Below are 15,323 nucleotides of genomic sequence, written 5' to 3' on the forward strand. Positions count from 1 at the left end.
CCACCACCACCACCATCTTATCGAAGCCCTGCATCTTGACACCTGAAGATCATGCAGATCCACGCCGCCCATGTTTTGGTTGTATGTGAGGAAACACTGGGGCTGTGGTATTTTGACATAAGCTTTCTTCTCTTTGTTCCACTTGCTTGCATGACCCTCGGAATACTTCTCAATAGTATCTCCTTCCAGAGGTGCAAGCAGGAAGTAGACTGGCCTGGTCATGTGATGATTCAAACTAGTCATATGACATTGATCCAATTTAAAGGAGACAACCTATTCTTTCTTTTAAAGGTTAATTTTTTTGCCCCAAGCCAACTACCACACTTTTAGAGCTTCTAGAAGTAAAAAAAAAAAAAAAAAAAATGCAGTGACATTTTGGTGGGATTAAACGGGTTAACCCGTTTGTCTTTGCGATTTCATTTGTGTATCGGTATTTTTAGTTGGCTAGGTAAGCAGTATTTGGATAGTTAAGTTTGGTTACTTTTGCTTGGTTGTTTATTTGTTTATTTGTTGTTAAAAAAAAGAAGAAAAAAAAGGCCCTGGTCCTTATCTTTGTTGTATGGGTAGCAATTGAAATTGTACTTCCCTCTAGGGTCTTTCTGCGCACTTAACCCCTGGTTATGGGTATGCACTTTGTTGTACGTCGCTCTGGGTAAGAGCGTCTGCCAAATGCCAATAATGTAATGTAATGTAATGTAGAATTCCAGCATTATGCAGTGTTGATATTTTAATTATGTGTGTCTGCGATTATCTGGCAACCCTGGATGTAACTTTGAGGGAGGGAGTTATTACGTCAATTGCCCCGGCGCAGCCTGCGTCTTTTCGTATTTACTTGTTTTTGTCAGCATAGTGCATCAGACATCAGTGAAATCATTTTCAAAGCGAGCTGGACCATTTTTTATCAAGACTTAGCAATGAATTTTCTTCCCGATTTTACAAAGGAGACGTGGGCTCTACTTGTTATTCTCTTAACGCTGACTCTTCTGTAAGTAGAACAACCTTGCTGTGTATCTGGTTAATTTGATAATTAATTCCAAGTGTTTAAATTTCAGGGACAACTCTGAAATAAATTATACCAGCAAAAAGGTGGGACCCTGTAATGTTACGGGTAGTTTTTGTCGCCTACATTTACCTCATGATTGTAGATTAGTGTCATACTGGACATTTGTTTTCCTAAATTCAGATGAATTATCCGTCAACGATTTCAGAATAATTACGCGGAATAATTTGGAATGATGTTGTGCTACACTTGTTGTTTTAACTATAACTATAGTCGTTAAAAATGTGTACGCCTACTTGTTCAGGCAACTTGTAACTTGATCTCCCGCATAACCTAAAAATTCAAGAAACACTTGGGTACCGTAAATCCTCAAATTGTGTCCGGGGTTTTTTTATTTACTTAGGGTGCACAAAGCACAGGCCTTTATTCGGGGCAGGCTTGTATTCGAGGCAGGCCTTTATTTCTTATTAGGCTTCTGTTGTAGAATTGTATTCTTAGACATAAAGTAAAAGGCCAACACTGTTCAACACTTCCTGTAACCGTTCAGAAATCAATTAGTGTAGGCTAATCAGGAAACACCGTTTGGTAAGTCATAGTGTCAGTGTTAACAGACTTATTTTATTGCAAATATTCTCAAACACAATAAATCACATGCAAGTCCAGAATCCATAAAACAACAACTTGCCACACACGCCTTCATGAACAATAACAAATTAGCGTAGATAACAGCAAGTTAAGGATCTTTTTTTCCTAAAGTGCGTCTTATTGTGAGACATGCGTTTCGTTTGGAGCAGCATACCGGTAGGCTATCAAAAGATTTTCGCTTTGGTTTGGGATTTAATTTACTTTTGGACTGTTTGATTCAATTGCTAAATATTGGGACTGATGGGCACTGAAATCTAGGGGGTATTTGATGGTTCACTGTTAAGTTTTATGTAGTTGAAAGAGTGTCGGGATTTCCACCCGTCTGTTTATTGCGAGCCAAGGCAGCCGCTTTCATTCATTCATTGAACGTGCGCTGTGCTGTAAATACATGGAAACCTTATTGCGTAGCAAAGTAGCCTAAATTGAGTTAATTTTTTATTTTGCCTGATTTACTTTTTATTAAATTCGTAGGCTGGAATGCCTCGCGGCAACAATTGTGTTTAAATGTATACTTATTCAGCCTTTGGCACGCTACTTAGAAGGGGGCGGCAAGCGACTGGTAGCTTGAGAGCAACGTGTTTGAGAATGGAGACCCATGGTGTTGGAGACCCATGGTGTTGGAGACCCATGGTGTTGGAGACCCATGGTGTAGGACAACAACTTTTTTGGTTCATACACACACTCATACACCGACGGCGATTGGCTGCCATGCAAGGCCCCGATCAGTTTGTCAGGAGCATTTGGGGGTTAGGTGTCTTGCTCGGGGACACTTCGACACAGCCCGGGCGGGGGATCAAACCTGCAACCCTCCATCTGCCAGACGACTGCTCTTATGGCCTGAGCCATGTCGCCACTTTTCATTGGCAACAGTATTAAACCAACCAACAATATAAAATATTAAGAAGAGCTCTTTTATTGAATTGAGTTAAATCGAAACAATGTCTTCTAGTGCTCATGGGCTGATAGCCCTACTGGTAGGCAATATTACCCCGGCTTGTATTTGGGGGCCGGCCTTTATTTGTCCGAATCGACCACGCGGCTTTATCCGAGGCTCCGGACACAATTTGAGGATTTACTGTATTCCAACATAAACGTCACTGCCCAACGGGAATGTCAGTGTTTCACCTATTATTTCGCTACTTTAGTTTGTTACTATACGTTAGCCCCTCATAAAGTAGCACCGATTTTTCTGTCCACTTGTACAACGTTCGTGCTGTAGTTTTTCTCCGGAAATTCTGCCTTGTGGAATATGTGGTTTGGAATATTTATTCAATTCAGAACTAAACATAGGATTCATGAATCATTTTTAATGTACAAAGTAGGCCTGTCAAGACGAGCGTGATTTGTAGTTGCATCATTTACCATTATTATAATAATTTAGCTGACGCTCTCATCCAGAGCGACGTAAAGAACAGTACAACATGAGTGCAATTCTCAAGAACACGGAAAAGTGGCTCACTAGAAAACGCTACAGTGATAATTCATGAAAAGCACTTGAGGCACTTCAGAACCTGATCCGTCATATGTAGGCTAATAGACTACAAGTGACAAAATTGAGATAGTCCAATCGAAAAACGGGTATTTAATCACTTCAAAAGTTTACAGTGAGATTATGACAAAACGCTGCATTAATATGTATAAAAACGAAAAAGACTTGCAATATATAACAAACAAAAAACACTCAATGAAAACGGCTAAACCAATAGCCTACTGTATGTCTATTTGCTGTTACTTTTTTGTTGTTTGTAATAAGAAAGTGTGATGCTTGGATACCTGATATTCCCTGATGGTACATCCCTGAAAGAACACACATATGGCTTTTTTTTTTTTTTTTAACCTTTTTTATGGGATATTTTCAATCGCCTTTGAATGCACAATGAGAATTTGCACACTCATACACTTAATTTTGAAGAGAACTGTATCGTCGCGCAAATGATTACTCAATAAACGTTTAATGCATATTTTAAAAAAACTAAAGTTGTGAAATTAATACTTGTCTAAATAACTTTTATGTAACTAGATGTGTTTGAGACTCCCTGTTTAATTGACGCAGTAAACCAAAAATAGTCTTTCATGTTGATAGGTTACAACGGCTGCTGTACATCAGTGATTTCATTCACCTCTTTCTATCATGTCACTCTAACTTGCCTTTGTAGGTATGGGTATGCACCTTATGGAGTCTTCAAAAAACTAGGAATCCCTGGACCAAAACCTCTTCCATTCATCGGAACATTTCTAGAATACAGAAAGGTAAGCGTTACACAGTGCAACATGGAACATTTCTTTCCTTTTATAGATTCCTTTAACCAGGGTGGCTTGCATTAGTTTGCAAGCAGGTGAAGCACTTTCCCCATGGGTATGGAAAACCCTGACTAAGATTTCAAACTGGCAGCCCTCATTGGCTCACGTGCCAGAAGTGATCATTTATTCAGAATATGGCTTAAACAACGGTATATTTTTATGTTCATATTTGTTTTCTTCTAGGGCCTCATTGAATTTGACACAGAATGCTATGAAAAATATGGAAAAATCTGGGGGTAGGTCTACTGCTCAAATCTGCATATGACATGATTAAGTCTGATGCCAAAATACAAAATCTGGAAAAGGATTTATGAAATATTTTTCCCCTGTAGGTTTTACGATGGAAGACAGCCAGTATTGGGCATTATGGACACCGGAATGATCAAAACCATTCTGATCAAGGAATGCTATTCAGTTTTCACCAATAGAAGAGTAAGACACATTTATCGAAAGGGTTTTCTCAAAAGGGGGAGTAGTGGTGGCAATTGGTCGTTTGGAGTAGATATTAGGTTGATTTCATGTACAGATTTTTGCAACTATTTAGTTCAAATAAATGAAATTGCTCTGGATACCAGAAACTTCTGTCACAATATTCATGATGTTTCCTGTTGTTTTGTGGTTTTCTTTCTTTAGAACCTGGGCCTGAATGGCGCTCTCTACGATGCGGTTTCTATTGTTGAAGACGAAGAGTGGAAGAGAATTCGCAGTGTTTTGTCCCCCTCATTTACCAGTGGCCGACTGAAGGAGGTGACCTTACTCAGTTGTCGATTGTGTCTTAGTCTTCCCTGCTTAATATATTGGGCTACACTTTATTTGAAGGGTCCTACTTAAGAGATATTTACTCACTGTAATTGGAACACCTGTCCACCTATGCAACTAGCTAATTAGCCAAGCATGTGGCAGCAGTGCAGTGCATAAAATCTGACTGATTTCCAGCTTTCCATGACTTATCTTATTTGCTTGTAGTTCAGTCCTGCATTGAAAAACACACAGAATCTCTGAGCAGTGGTGACATGTTTTTAAAAATTCAGACCAACTAAATACAGCCCTTTTGAAGTCTTTCTCTAGTCAATTTTAGAAATCCTGCACACCAAAGCAGTCACTCCATGGTTGCATGTCAGGTTTACTAAATAGTGCAGTGGGTCAAAATCACTGTTAGGGTGTGATTTGTGAGGATAGCAACACCCTGCAAATTGACTTTTGATACATTGTTAAATCTGTTACATTATTACATTACATTATTGGCATTTGGCAGACGCCCTTATTCAGAGCGACGTACAGTTGATTAGACTAAGCAGGAGACAATCCTCCCCTGGAACAATGCAGGGTTAAGGGCCTTGCTCAAGGGCCCAACGGCTGTGCGGATCTTATTGTGGCTACACTGGGATTATTTCCTTAAATCTCTATATATTTTCAATTTGTGGGATTTCTGTGAAGTTCTACCTCAGGTTGTTTATATAGTATATTTGTTCATGCAGTTCAATTTCAAATTACATTTTACAGTTTATTTGTCTACTCTATTTCTTTTACAGATGTTTACCATAATGACACAACATTCAAATAATTTAATCAGGAGTCTACAGAAGAAAGTCATCAATGATGAATCTGTGGATGTCAAAGAGTATGTGAGATTTTGCCGTAATAAAGACATTTGTCAAGGTCTATTGTGCTGTATATTGAATCCTTTAGTCTTTGCAAATCAATCTAGGCACACAAGAAATTATACCATGGAATAGGTTCAGTATTGCAATGCAGTATGTATCAACAGTAGAGTTCAGTGAAGGTAGAAAAATAGCAGGAAATTAATTATTTTCTCATTATTTTCTCAACTCAAAAAGGTTAATACCTGCTTATTGTTATGAGTAAGCTTAGGTGCTAGGCTTATATCTCATTTAATGTGATTCACATGTGTCGTTTAAAGCATTCATATATCTGTCTTGAAATGTCTATTTGAAATGTTTACTGGATACTTCCTATGTGTCTTTGCATACTTCAGGTTCTTTGGTTCATACAGTATGGACATTGTCACCAGTACGGCGTTCAGTGTCGACATCGACTCTCTCAACAACCCTGCTGACCCCTTTGTTGCCAACATTAAGAAAATGGTCAAGTTCGATATGCTAAATCCTTTACTACTTCTTGTGGGTAAGATGCGAAACCTTTTATTTCTGGGTCTATTATTAGAATCCATAATCAAATGACTGCCTAGTGTAGGTTCATGGAAAGAAATATATGGAAAACATAACTGGAAATGCAGAGAATGGCAAATTAAGAAAGTGTAATTGTCACTTCCTGTTTTGTTACGTCCTAACTTTTTAAAAGGTAGTCTTTGTTTATAAATATTAAGGAGAATATGGGATTACTGGCTCTCTTGCTCCAAACTCTCTTGAGGCATTGCCTGCTCTAGATGTACAGGTGTGTTTTTTATTGTCATTGAATTTAGTGTATTTTCATTAAACTGGGTGGCATTGTGTTTGGGTGTTTGATTGCACTGTGATCCCATACCTGTCTGTCAGCAACTCTCTGCTTTCACCTTCTATACATTTCATGGAAAACATGGATATATACACTACATATACACTCAGTGAGCACTTTATTAGGTATTTATTAGACTTCTTTTTTAGACCTATTAAGTCTTCTGCTGCTGTAGCCTATCCACTTAGAGGTTTGACGTGTTGTGTGTTCGCTCTTCTGTATACCACTGTTGCAATGCGTGGTTATTATTGTTACTGTCACCTTCAACCAGTCTGGCCCGTCTCCTCTGACTTCTCTCATCTGCTCACAGGATGATTTTTGTTTTTCACAACATTCTCTGCAAACTCGTTTGAAAATCCCAGGAGATCAGCAGTTTCTGAGATACTCAAACCACCCTGGCACCAACACTCATTCCAAAGTCGCTTAGATCAGTGGTTCCCAAACTCGGCCCTGGAGTACCCCTGTGTATGCTGGTTTCCGATCCAAGAATTGTAACCAAGAATTTCAACAAGCTGTTAATTTTCCTTAATTAGGAAGCTTAGTTTTTCATGGTTAGTTACTTGCTTAAACCACAATTTGACAGATAGCTATGGATACCATAAAGAATACAATTCAAAAATTAAAAAAATGCATCAGAAGTGCAGAGAAAATAATCTTTAACTGAACAAATTAAAAACACTGAATTGAATCAGTAGGCTCCTAATTTGTGAAAGTGTTGACACCTGGCCACAAAATCTAACCATTTGGAAGATAATGAAGAAACACATCTGCATATGCTTTTATGCATTTAGATGCTGCCACATGATTGGCTGGCTTAAATATTTGGTTAAATAATGGTTAAGGTATATGACTAGGACCTGCAAGGTCGGTGGTTCAATCCCCGGTGTAGCCACAGTAAGATCCACACAGCCGTTGGGCCCTTGAGCAAGGCCCTTAACCCTGCATTGCTCCAGGGGAGGATTGTCTCCTGCTTAGTCTAATCAACTGCACGTCGCTCTGCATAACAGCGTCTTCCAAATGCCATTAATGTAACATAATGTATTTTAGTCAGTATGCTTATTATTATTATTTTTTTGTCTATTCAGTTCTCTTCCCTTTCCTCACTCCACTGATGGAAAAACTTGGAATGTCCTTGTTCCCCACATCGTCACAAGATTTCTTCCTTGACTCACTTCGGAAAATCAAGGGAGATCGGGAAAAGAACGTTCACAAAGTATGGAAGTGTGGATGTTAAAAGAGTGGGTGTACATGGGGGGGGGGCAGCAAGTATGCAAGTATCCAAGCGGCTAAGGTGCTTGAGCGAAATAACTACAATGTAATGTAATTCACATTCTGTCTACTCAAATATTGATTTTGTGGCTGAATATGATGTGTACTTTATTTTAACTTTGTCTAGATAATATTCATGTCAATATTCATATTTTAATGGATTTTTTTGTGTAGAGTCGGGTAGACTTCCTGCAGTTAATGGTGGACTCTCAGATTCCAGAGCAAAGCGCTACTTCAACTGAAGACAAGTCAGAGAAAGGTATTTCTCATGGTTTGATCAACAGTGTTTATGGAACACTTGGAGCCTTTTTTTTCTATTAAAGTTGAATTTAAAAGTAGAGTTTGCTTTGTTGTATACCTAGTTTTGATCAAGTGTTTTAACTGTTGATATGCTATACTGCCTTTGGTATTCCCAGTGCAGCATGTTAAACAAGGGTGTTCACTGTGTTTTTTTTGATATTGTTCATGTATGTTTTTGATTGAAAATGAAAGGGAAAAGAGAGCCAAACACGAACATTTAGGAACATATTCTTCATTTTCCCCCTCTTCCCCATCCCATTAGTTATGTTTTGATCTATATATAAACTAATAAGGGTAACTTCTCCTTTGTGGTTTCTGTGCAGGGCTGACTGACCATGAGATCTTGTCTCAGGCACTGATATTCATCTTTGCTGGTTATGAGACTAGCAGCAGCTCCCTCTCATTCCTTGCCTATCTGATGGCGATGAACCCTGTTGTCATGAAGAAACTACAAGATGAGATTGACGAAGTCTTTCCCAACAAGGTAACTACTGTGCTGTCCTGTACCATATGTGCCATTGTTCATTATTTTCAAATAGATTTGGCACGCACCATGGGGTGAGCAGTGATTGGTATGGTATGTGCTGAAAGGCCACAATGCGACTTCTGAAAACTCAATAAAGGAAGTAAAAACTGTGGTTGTAATTAATTGTCCTTTTAATTAATTATTTATAGGGTTATTTATTTATTTAATATTAGCAGTCCTAAACCTCCATAAGATGTAACCAATCTCTGCTATTCTTAAACTGTTGTCCTTGAGTTCTTTATGGTCTCTCTCAGCATCTGAGTGGGCAATGTGCACTTGCATCCTCGACTACTAAATGTTGTATTATTGCCCTTAGAGTGCCACGTGGTATGTTTTAGCAAAAACGTTTTTTACCCATTACCAGACTTCTGAATTGACAGTTCTTTGACTTTTCCCTTACTGATGGATGACAAAAGAACAATAGATTTACCAACATAAATAACTGTATATACATGTATATACATATAACTGTATATAAACTATATATATATATATATAAAATTGTGAAACGTCTTTTGTTTTTTTTCCTGCAAGGCCCCAATCAAGTACGAAGGACTGATGCAGATGGAATACCTTGACATGGTGATTAATGAGTCCATGAGGATGTTCCCTATTGGTTTGCGTATCGAGAGGGTGTGCAAGAAAAGCGTGGAGATCAATGGGATGACCATTCCAAAAGGGATGGTCATTGCCATCCCTGCCTACATCCTGCAACACGACCCCACACTGTGGCCCGAACCTGAGGCTTTCAAGCCAGAGAGGTAGAGCACCCTAGTAGCCACTCCAGACCCAAATCATGTGACAATACTTGTTTATTTGGCTGTTCATTATCCTACCACTTGAAGAAGTGGAACATGACTGAAGATTTTAGAAACTATCACAATGTACAGTGCAGAACGGTGACACAATACTTGTAGTTTTAACTGTACAGCAATTAATATGTCAATTAATACGTTAATATGTCAGCTTTAATTTTAGGGTATTTGCATCCAATCTAGTGATCCTCTCTCTCTCTCCCCCCCCCCCCCATTTTATGGGAGTAAAGTTAATTGGACAGCAAGTAACATAAGAACTAGAGTTGATTCTGGCATTTGCATTTGGAGTGTTTTGCTCTCTTTCGGAGTCTTGTTGAGTCTCATGAGAATCAAGTAAGTATCAGTGCCATGAGGACAGAAAATCAGAATAAATTGACCAGAGACGTGTGTCAAAATCAACTGATTGGTATATTAAGTGCCAATAATACACTGGTATGCTCAGCAATAGCATACAACCTGGTAGACTTTGGCAGACCACTATTGTGGACGATCAAAGAATGCTTTCTATTGTGAAGAAAAAACCCTTTTCGACTTACAAACAGACCCAGACAGACCCAAACAGACCCCTGGCATAGATGTGTTGAAGACAACCATGAAGAGAAATCACCAGCATTGCCTCAGAGGGTTCGGCACAAGATGCAAACCACTGACAAGCATCAAGAACAGAACAGCCAGGTTAGAGTTTTAGAAAAATTCTGGAAGAAAGTCTTATGTGGACAGATGAGTATTAACCCATTCCAAAAATTATGGGAAGAGGGAATTGTGGAGAAAGAAGAAGACTGCTCATGATCCAAAGCATGCCACCTCATCAATGAAACATGGTGGAGGTAGTGTTATGACTTGGGCATGTATGGCCGCCACTGAAACCAGCTCACTTATTGATGATGTCACTGCTGATAGCAGAACAAGATAAATTCCGTACAGAACTATGCCCATATCCAATCAAATTCCTCAAACTGAATTCAAATTCATACAGCTCACGCATACTGCAAAAGCAACCAAGACTTTTAAAAAGCTAAAAAGTGGAATGTCCTGGACCATCAATCACTCAATCTGAATCCACTTGAACATTCCACTTCCAGAACACAAGACTAAAGCCAGAAAGCCCCTAAAAAGAAACAAGAATTGAAGATGGCTGCAGTACAGGCCTGCCAGATCATCAGCAGGGAAGATCTCATCGTCTGGTGATATCTGTGAGTCTCAGACTTCAGGCAGTCATCAAATGCAAAGGATCCTCAATATGACTAATGTTCATTTGTCCAATTACTTTTTGTCCCCTAAAATGAGTGGGCTGTTGTATAAAAAGGACTGGAATTCCTACAATGATCACCCAATATGGATACAAGGACCCTCAAATAAAGCCTAGTCTGCACTTTATGGATGCAACCCTGGGTACCTTGATTCTGAATTCTGTTATTTTATTGTGTACAAAACTTTAAAAGACGATATTGCCAGATTGACATTGCGTTCATAATCACACACTATGTTCATAGTATGGACCCTGTTTTGAGTCTTCTGAAACATAATTCCTTAGTCATCTCACTTGCATTCATTTTTTAACCCGATAAACCTATCCAGACATACTCATGCTGTACAATAAGTATCGCCCTCGACACTATAGCAGAAATTCACACGGACACACACTTTAGTCTTGGTAATGGCGACAGAGACATTGCATTATGTAAACAACCAACTGCCACCAATTTGAACCAACCAGCGAAGTAAATGGACTACCATCTATGGCATTACTGAAGAAAAGGGCAAACTTACAAAGACTTGGCTGCTTACATGCTTAAAACACTGCGTATTTGTAAGTTGTCTTGCTTGACAAAGGGGCAATTGAAAGTAAAGAATTGTTAATCATGATGTGCTTCATACTGATTGGCATGGAATATTCTCAGCTTTAGCAGCCTTTTTTAAGCTATATTGTTTTATTTTGCATTGTCCAGATTTAGCAAGGACAACAAAGAGAGCATTGACCCATATGCCTACCTACCCTTTGGAGCTGGTCCTCGAAATTGTATTGGAATGAGATTTGCCATAATCATAATGAAGCTGGCCTTGCTTCAGATACTTCAGAACTTCAACTTTGCAGTCTGCGAGGACACTCCGGTGAGGAATCTTGGCTAAATATGTTCGATCTGCCTTCCTGCTTTTGCGGACAACTGTGATGGAACGCTGTCTGAAACGTAACACTTTCCTCATACATTTAAATATGGATTTGAACCACCCCCTAATAGGAAATGACCAGTGATGCTATGTTTTCACTGGTATTGTTGGGTTTTTCGGTGTGTTTGTGGCACAGTTCCTGTATTAACCACAACAGCATATTTTTTTCAGTTTAAGTTTTTCCAAGCCAAAAACTGGAAAATTCTTGACAGGCAAAGTCTTTCACTCAACCTGCATCAAACTGAAAACAAGTATATTTCTTATGCTGAAGAGAATGGCTGCAGTAGAGGCCTGGCAGAGCATCACCAGCAAACATACTCAGCACCTGGTGATGTCTATGGGTTACAGGCTTCAGCAATCATTGCATGCAAAGGATATGCGACAACATACTAAACATGACTACTTTCATTCATATGAAAAGGAGGAAGCCCGCACACTGATATGCTCCTCACACAACTTTATTCCAGACGTTTCAATCCTAGTGTATCTACCTCAGGACCTGCTGAAGATACACTCGGATTGAAACGTTTTCTGCAATAAAGTTGTGTAAGGAGCATATCAGTGCGTGAGCTTCCTTTTGATTCATGCGATTTCAGCCCGTCACCTTACTAAACTGGATGTGCGTATGCTGGCCATCTTTAATATTACTTTCACTTACATGACATTAATGTGTCACTGACATTACGGTGCTCTGAAATAGGGGGCTATGTATAAAAAGTGCATACAAAAATACCCTTTAATAAAACCTAATAATCTGCACTTAGAAATCAAATATTGTGGAGTACAGAGCCAAATCAATAAAATATGTAGGCTATTGCTCTGTTCTGTGAATGCATCTAGTCTGAGGAGAATGAGATTACATGTGTAATCAAATCCCATCATTCTTAACAGATACCGCTTGACCTGGATGCTTCTGGATTTCTTCAACCAAAAAAACCTATCAAGCTGAAGCTTGTCCCGCGCATTACAGCAAATGAAGAATAAACAGGAAGGGTTTGCCTCAATCAGCCCAGCTTTATTAACAAACATGTTTGCACAATAAAGAAACCATTTTGGAGTTATACCTTCTATTCTAGTCTTTCTATAGGACTTTGCTGATGGTAATTATTTTCATCCTTGTCAATGATTCAAATCACGACACATTTTGGTAGTATTCCACATGCTTACATCTTTTATAGTTTTCTGAAGTTAATTATATTAAGCTGATGTATCTCTTGGGAAATTGCATGTTTAAAGGCTAAATACAATGTGTATACTGTAGTCGAGTGTGTGATAGTCTCTGCCAGTCCTAAGCACTGACAACTTGCTTAATGGTAGAACAGCATTGCTGTTATTGTGACCAAAGCGTACTGTAATACATGGGAACACATAGAATATAGAGCAATTCTGTTACAGTGGGGCTTCTTAACAAGTTTTTTCTTGTGAATTTGTCACTGTGTCACTCACATAATACTGCTAACCTATATGTAGGCTGTAATGCTGCACCTATGTGAAAATCTATTTACTAGTGTAAATTACATTAATGATGAAATTGATTGAAATTCAAATCGATTCAGCTTGTTAAATGCCATCAATGTTAACTTTTGAAAGGAAGCTGTATTTTATCTTTGCTTGCAATACTCCTTATTTGTGATATGTTTTCTTGGAGTATACAAGCACAATAATCTTTTATTAAATTACTCATCATGTTTTCGCGAGTTCTCTGTGGGTCACATTTAGTTCCTTTAAATAAGATTCTTTGTTTTCTATGTTTCAACATTTTGAGTTCCCCTTTAAAAATCGAGTTACGGGCTCTTTAACCAAACATCAGTTGCTTTATGTAATTGTGTCAAATGTCAGTGAGTTATTCATGAACATGTGATGAACCGACTGATGAAATCTGACTTCAGCTTGCAGCTAGCATGTTCCAGGTGACATCGTTAAAAAAGTACAGCACTGTGCAAAAGTCTTAGGCAGTTGTATAACACACTGTAGAGATAAGATTCTTTCAAAAATAATTTAATGAAAGGTCCTAAATAAACGTACTATACATTTTACATGACATTTTAGTCATGAATCAAATCAATATTTTTTGTGACTTTAAAACTGGATCACTTCTCTGAGATCAACGCTGTCCTGCAGTTCTATAAGACAATCAGCACGGAGGTTGTTTCAAGCATGTTGGAGAACTTGCCACATTCCTTCTGTAGACTTTGGTTGGCTCCTTGCTTCTGATGTGACAGCCTTGATAAGGTTTTTATGTAAAAAGTAGTCAATTGCTAACAGTAATATGTTACTTTTTTAAAATTAAATACAAAAATGTCTCTCTAAAATTAAATCTTTAAATTAATATATAATAATATTTAATAATCTAAAATTAATATTCGTAAATCTCAAATGTGTTCTTTTATATGAACATACACAAAAAAATGTACATATATATAATAAAGTCTAGGGTGCCTAAGACTTCTGCACAGTAGTATATGCTGGACTTTTCTCACAAAACTTACATTGCATTAAATGTATAATTAATAAAATCTTCCTGTGCCTGTGGCCACATACCTTTTATCTTTTATTGCCTTGCTGATTTCATCCAGCTCTTTTGAAAATAAGGCAGTAGGTAGCACAAGCCAAATGGCTTCATCAAAATAGTATGTTGATCTCATTAAACATAGCATTAATTCAATCTATTTGATACAGTGAGACATTATGGTGGTACCCTGAAATGGAGGAGGGAAAGGGGCTGGCTATAGATAATAAAAATGCTGTAATTTCTACATGGTTAGACCAAAATCTGTAAAACTCAACAGAACCAACTCAAGAAAAAATGTCTTTGTCCCAGACCTTATGGAGAGCACTGTCGGGAATCACTGGAGATGGATGAGAAAAGGAGTGGTATGAGTTTGTTAGTCAGATGAGCAACACCATTCTGGATAATCTATGATGATAAGAATAATGATAATAATAATAATAATAATAATAATATAAGAGGTTGGATCTTGAGGAGGGATTTAACATTTTCTACATTCTCTGATATCCTGATGTTTATCGGAAGAGCGTTCCACAGAGAGGGAGCAGCCACAGGGAAAGCTCTGTCAATAAGCTCATGGAGGTCAGATGGTGAGAGTATGAGAGGGGCAGAGCGTATGAGGGGGACTGTACCTACACAGTAAACAAGGGGGGGAGGGGCCAGGTCATTGAGAGCTTTGTTTGTAGGTGAACAAAAGAATTTTGAAACTTGATGGGTGCCTTCAGGGGGAGCCATTGTAGGTTTTTTTGTGGGCTAGCATTCTGGCAGCAGAGATTTTGACGTGTTGAAACTTGGTCAGTTGGGTGTTAGGGAAGCCGGCGTAGACGGAAAATTACAGAATTCAGGCCAGGAGGTAACTATGTATGAAAAAGGGATGTTATTCCTACACTGATGAACCAATATGGATGTGAATACTTAGTCTACACTTTATTCCCATATTCTTTTTTTTTTTTTTTATCCAATCTGTTGGACTACAAAGCCAAAAAAATTAATAAAAATAAAACTGTGTCACTGTCCAAATACTATGAGAGTTGTGTGCACTATGTCTTAATTTCTCAGATGTTAGTCCAAGCTTGCCAAAAGTTGTGAAAGGTCATTTTGTTGAAATATGTCATTCAATTTCCTTACTAATCTAGAGGTGCTCACTATGGATATTACAACTGTTATGTCCTACTGTCCATTACAGTGAACAAAAAAACGTACTACGAAAGAATTACAGTTCATTCTAATTTGAAACCCAAGTTATGCGTTTCCCATAGCTATAACATAATGCGGGTCTGAGAGGGTTAACTTACAGTGTGAAATAAAGGTCAA

At 38.3% G+C, this 15,323-nt stretch overlaps 1 protein-coding gene across 1 annotated transcript; it reads left to right on the plus strand.

Annotated features, from left to right (window-relative positions):
• The first annotated feature begins 793 nt into the window (after nucleotides 1-793).
• LOC133114372 (cytochrome P450 3A27-like) lies at nucleotides 794-13,192 on the plus strand. Its single transcript, XM_061223682.1, has 13 exons — nucleotides 794-985; nucleotides 3,802-3,895; nucleotides 4,130-4,182; nucleotides 4,279-4,378; nucleotides 4,580-4,693; nucleotides 5,479-5,567; nucleotides 5,943-6,091; nucleotides 7,507-7,634; nucleotides 7,865-7,949; nucleotides 8,314-8,474; nucleotides 9,051-9,277; nucleotides 11,281-11,443; nucleotides 12,392-13,192. Exons 1-13 carry the CDS (start codon nucleotides 915-917, stop codon nucleotides 12,482-12,484), a joined length of 1,527 nt encoding a protein of 508 aa, XP_061079666.1. The 5' UTR covers nucleotides 794-914; the 3' UTR covers nucleotides 12,485-13,192.
• The last annotated feature ends 2,131 nt before the right edge of the window (nucleotides 13,193-15,323 follow it).

Source organism: Conger conger, chromosome 16 (assembly GCF_963514075.1).
Source record: "Conger conger chromosome 16, fConCon1.1, whole genome shotgun sequence".
Taxonomy (NCBI): domain Eukaryota; kingdom Metazoa; phylum Chordata; class Actinopteri; order Anguilliformes; family Congridae; genus Conger; species Conger conger.